At 48.5% G+C, this 3040-nt stretch overlaps 1 protein-coding gene across 1 annotated transcript; it reads right to left on the reverse strand.

Annotated features, from left to right (window-relative positions):
- Nucleotides 1-386: 386 nt before the first annotated feature.
- LOC121974788 (transcription factor bHLH57-like) lies at nt 387-2596 on the reverse strand. The gene is made up of 4 exons (XM_042526016.1): nt 2141-2596; nt 1393-1929; nt 919-1302; nt 387-843 (listed from the first exon to the last, which is right to left on the reverse strand). The coding sequence occupies exons 1-4, from the start codon at nt 2174-2176 to the stop codon at nt 760-762; spliced, it is 1041 nt and encodes a 346-aa protein (XP_042381950.1). The 5' UTR covers nt 2177-2596; the 3' UTR covers nt 387-759.
- Between the last annotated feature and the right edge of the window lie 444 nt (nt 2597-3040).

The raw sequence follows: 3040 nt of genomic DNA on the forward strand, positions 1-3040 counted from the left end.
TAAACTCACAAAATTATATCATATACTCAAACAATGGCGCATGTATACTTTTTCAATTATAAAAATTATACTGCATATACCTACCTTCCTCAATCAAGGTAAACAACCATGTAGAGAGAAATTTCTTTCTCTTTTCATTCTCTTCCCATATCCCTAAATTTATTTTATCTATTCATCATCCACTCCTTCCTATAAATCAAGCATAAGACTTATCTAATAATGTGTCTTATGGGTAGAATAAGGCCACAAATCAAATCAAATCAAATCTATTCACAGTTTTTTTTACATCGTTGAGAATATTTATGGACTTTGAACTTTCTTTAGATACATAAACTATTCCACCACTCCTTTTAATTTTCTCATAAATTTTAAAAATCATAGTGCGATTTGGTTGAAATTGAAAACCATTATATTTTTTGCAATGTTGCAGCGCATAACAAACATGATGATCGAGGTGATGGTTAACAAAATCTACAACAAATAAAATGGATGATTATAAACAACAACACTTTGCACCCAAAATGACAGCATCAGTTCCCGAAAACAAAAATATTGCAATCGAAGGCAGAAAAAGCTGGCAAAACCGCAACCCGAAAGGGAGGGAGTGCATGTACAAGCTCCCATCACTGCAAACAAAGGGAAAGCTGCTCTCACTGCTGCTGCTGCGACTTGTGCTTCCTTCCCCGTTCGATCGCTCTCCTCTGGTCCACTCAAGTCAATCGAGCATCTTTTCTCTTCCCTAACCTGACAACCATGCCATCAGCAAGCGTTGATGTAGCTGAAGATCCGGTGCACCGCCGTCGCGATCTCGTCTGCTGTTCCCAACTTGCACGCCTCCTCCATCTGTTCCATAGCCACAATGTTACCGACTTAGTTTGCCAATTCGGAACTAAAGGAGCGGATTAGCCAGCAATGGACCTTGAGGTTGAGCGAGTAAAGGACGGAGGAGGCGTCCAGCGAAGTGATGTTGAGGTGGAGCACAGAGAGGTGCAGCTCCTCCATGGCCGCGATGGCGCTCACTATCTGACCTTGCCGCCGCCGCCCGGCCACTTTGAGGTTGACGTGCCCCTGCACCAGCGTCGCCTCCACGTCCACCCCTATGCCCTCCTCGTCGCCCTCAGAGTAGTCCCTGTACTGAGGCGAGACGAAAAAGCCGTCGTGGAGAGAGTCCGCGGCCGTAAACGTGACCACATCGTCGTCGTTGGGTGCCCGCTGCCGCTTCTGGGCTTGGAGGCAGAGGAGGTGCTGCTCGAGCTCCTTGACGAACTCGATGGCGCCGCTGATGATGGACGCTTGGTCGCCCTTCAACATCATTAGAAGAAAACAATTAATCAAGGAGAAACAAACTAAAATGGATACCAGCAGGAGGGTGCACATCTCGCATAATCATACGCGTTGGACGTAGGAAGGCGGCATGAGGGAGCGAAGAGTGGCGAGGTAGTCGTTCATAAGCCGGCGGCGGTTGCGCTCCACGGCAATGTGAGTCATCCGCTGGCTCTCCGCCTCCTCCGCGCTCTTCGACGCCGGCGCCGGCCGTGGCCTCTTCCGCTTCCTCCGCTCGCTCGACCCCACCGCGAGCGCCGCCGCTTCCGCAGCAGCCTTGTGGTGGATGATGCCGTTGCCGCCGCCACCGCCTCCCGGGCGCGCGTCCGACTCGGAGGCGTGAGTGATGCAGCTCTCAAGCTGCTCCGCCGCGCGGGAGGACTCGACCTCCCCCGCCCGCACGTAGGTTTGGCCCTGCAGTCGTCGCAGGTTCTGGAAGTTGGATTCTTGGGGGAAGTAGCTCGCATGCGCTGCTCCAGTAGTCTCCTCTCCGCCCGCATGCATGAGAAGCTGCAGGAAAGGTGTTTGATGGGAGAACAGGCTCCCATATCTCATCTCAAACACTCCAGGCTCCAAGCACTCCGAGCCCAGCACCTCCCTCATCAACTGTTCCAAAGAATCAAACCATGCAAATGAAGCAGCATCATTGTTTGCATTAAATGAACTGCTAAAAAAATGGGAGTCTTGTAGAGCTTCCATCGATCGAAAAGCTAAGGTGGTGTTCTACCAGAAATTGACTAAAGATAGAAAGTGGAAGGAAAAAAAAGGAAGGAAATTAAAAGAAGGTAGCACAGTCGAGTGGAGTGATGAGACTTACAAGTGGGTCATTAATGGGTCCTCGGAGCTGCTCCATGGAAAGAAGAAGATTTGAAGGCAGAGCATGCAGCAGTACTAGCTCACCAACTACCTCTCCTCTTCACAATCGAAACAGGCTTAATTCTTCTGCTCTTTAATTCTCCTCTTCAGTTATGTTATCTGGAGCAATTAATGCATGCCGGCCAAGCATAGCACCCCTCACAAATGATTAATGTCTGGGAAGAGGAGGAAGCTTGGACAAGGTGATACAGTAGTAATTAATACTGCAATAGTAAGGAACCATGGCATGGGTAGAGAAGAGGAAGGTACGTAGGGTAGAGGTAGAGGAAGAAGTGGGATAAGAGGAATGGAATGGAAGGGAAGGGAAGGGAAGGGAAGGGAAGAAGGGATGAAGGAAGGAGAAAGGTTGCGCTACTGCAGCAGATTTGGGGATTGAAGGGGTGTCTGTTTGTGGGAGGTGCCCCATGGCCCATGCATGCATTATTGTTTGGGTGGCAGATTTGTACAGCTGCGAAGACAGAGGCACAGACGTGGGGCCTCTCGCCTTCTTCTTTCTCTTTCTTTGCTCAGTCGTCGTCCTGCTCTCTCTCTCCTCGCCTTCAGTACTTGACCTCGCTTCGAATTCAATGGCAGTGCCGGGCAGAAAAGGTGCCGTCAGCGATGAGAAAAAGTCTGCGAAATCAACTAGATTTCAAACAGCGCTGGGTCACGTCCACAGGGCTGGCCAAATCAGATGTATGTCACGTACCTTTGGCGCATGACTTCGATTCACAACATTAGCCATTCATTCTACACAGCACATGTGTAGCACCTATTCTGAAATACTCATTCTTATAAATTTTTATTATTTTTGTATTCATGCTTTTTTAATTGTTCCTTATAATGTAAATATACAGATTTA

The sequence above is a fragment of the Zingiber officinale genome, chromosome 4B, assembly GCF_018446385.1.
Source record: "Zingiber officinale cultivar Zhangliang chromosome 4B, Zo_v1.1, whole genome shotgun sequence".
Classification (NCBI taxonomy): domain Eukaryota; kingdom Viridiplantae; phylum Streptophyta; class Magnoliopsida; order Zingiberales; family Zingiberaceae; genus Zingiber; species Zingiber officinale.

Coding starts and splice junctions, on each gene's coding strand:
- LOC121974788 (XM_042526016.1), bottom strand. CDS start 2,176: ATGGAGCAGCTCCGAGGACCCATTAATGACCCACTT. Junction 1,930..2,140: donor GACCCATTAATGACCCACTT/GTAAGTCTCATC, acceptor TCTTTGGAACAG/TTGATGAGGGAGGTGCTGGG. Junction 1,303..1,392: donor CGCCTTCCTACGTCCAACGC/GTATGATTATGC, acceptor ATGATGTTGAAG/GGCGACCAAGCGTCCATCAT.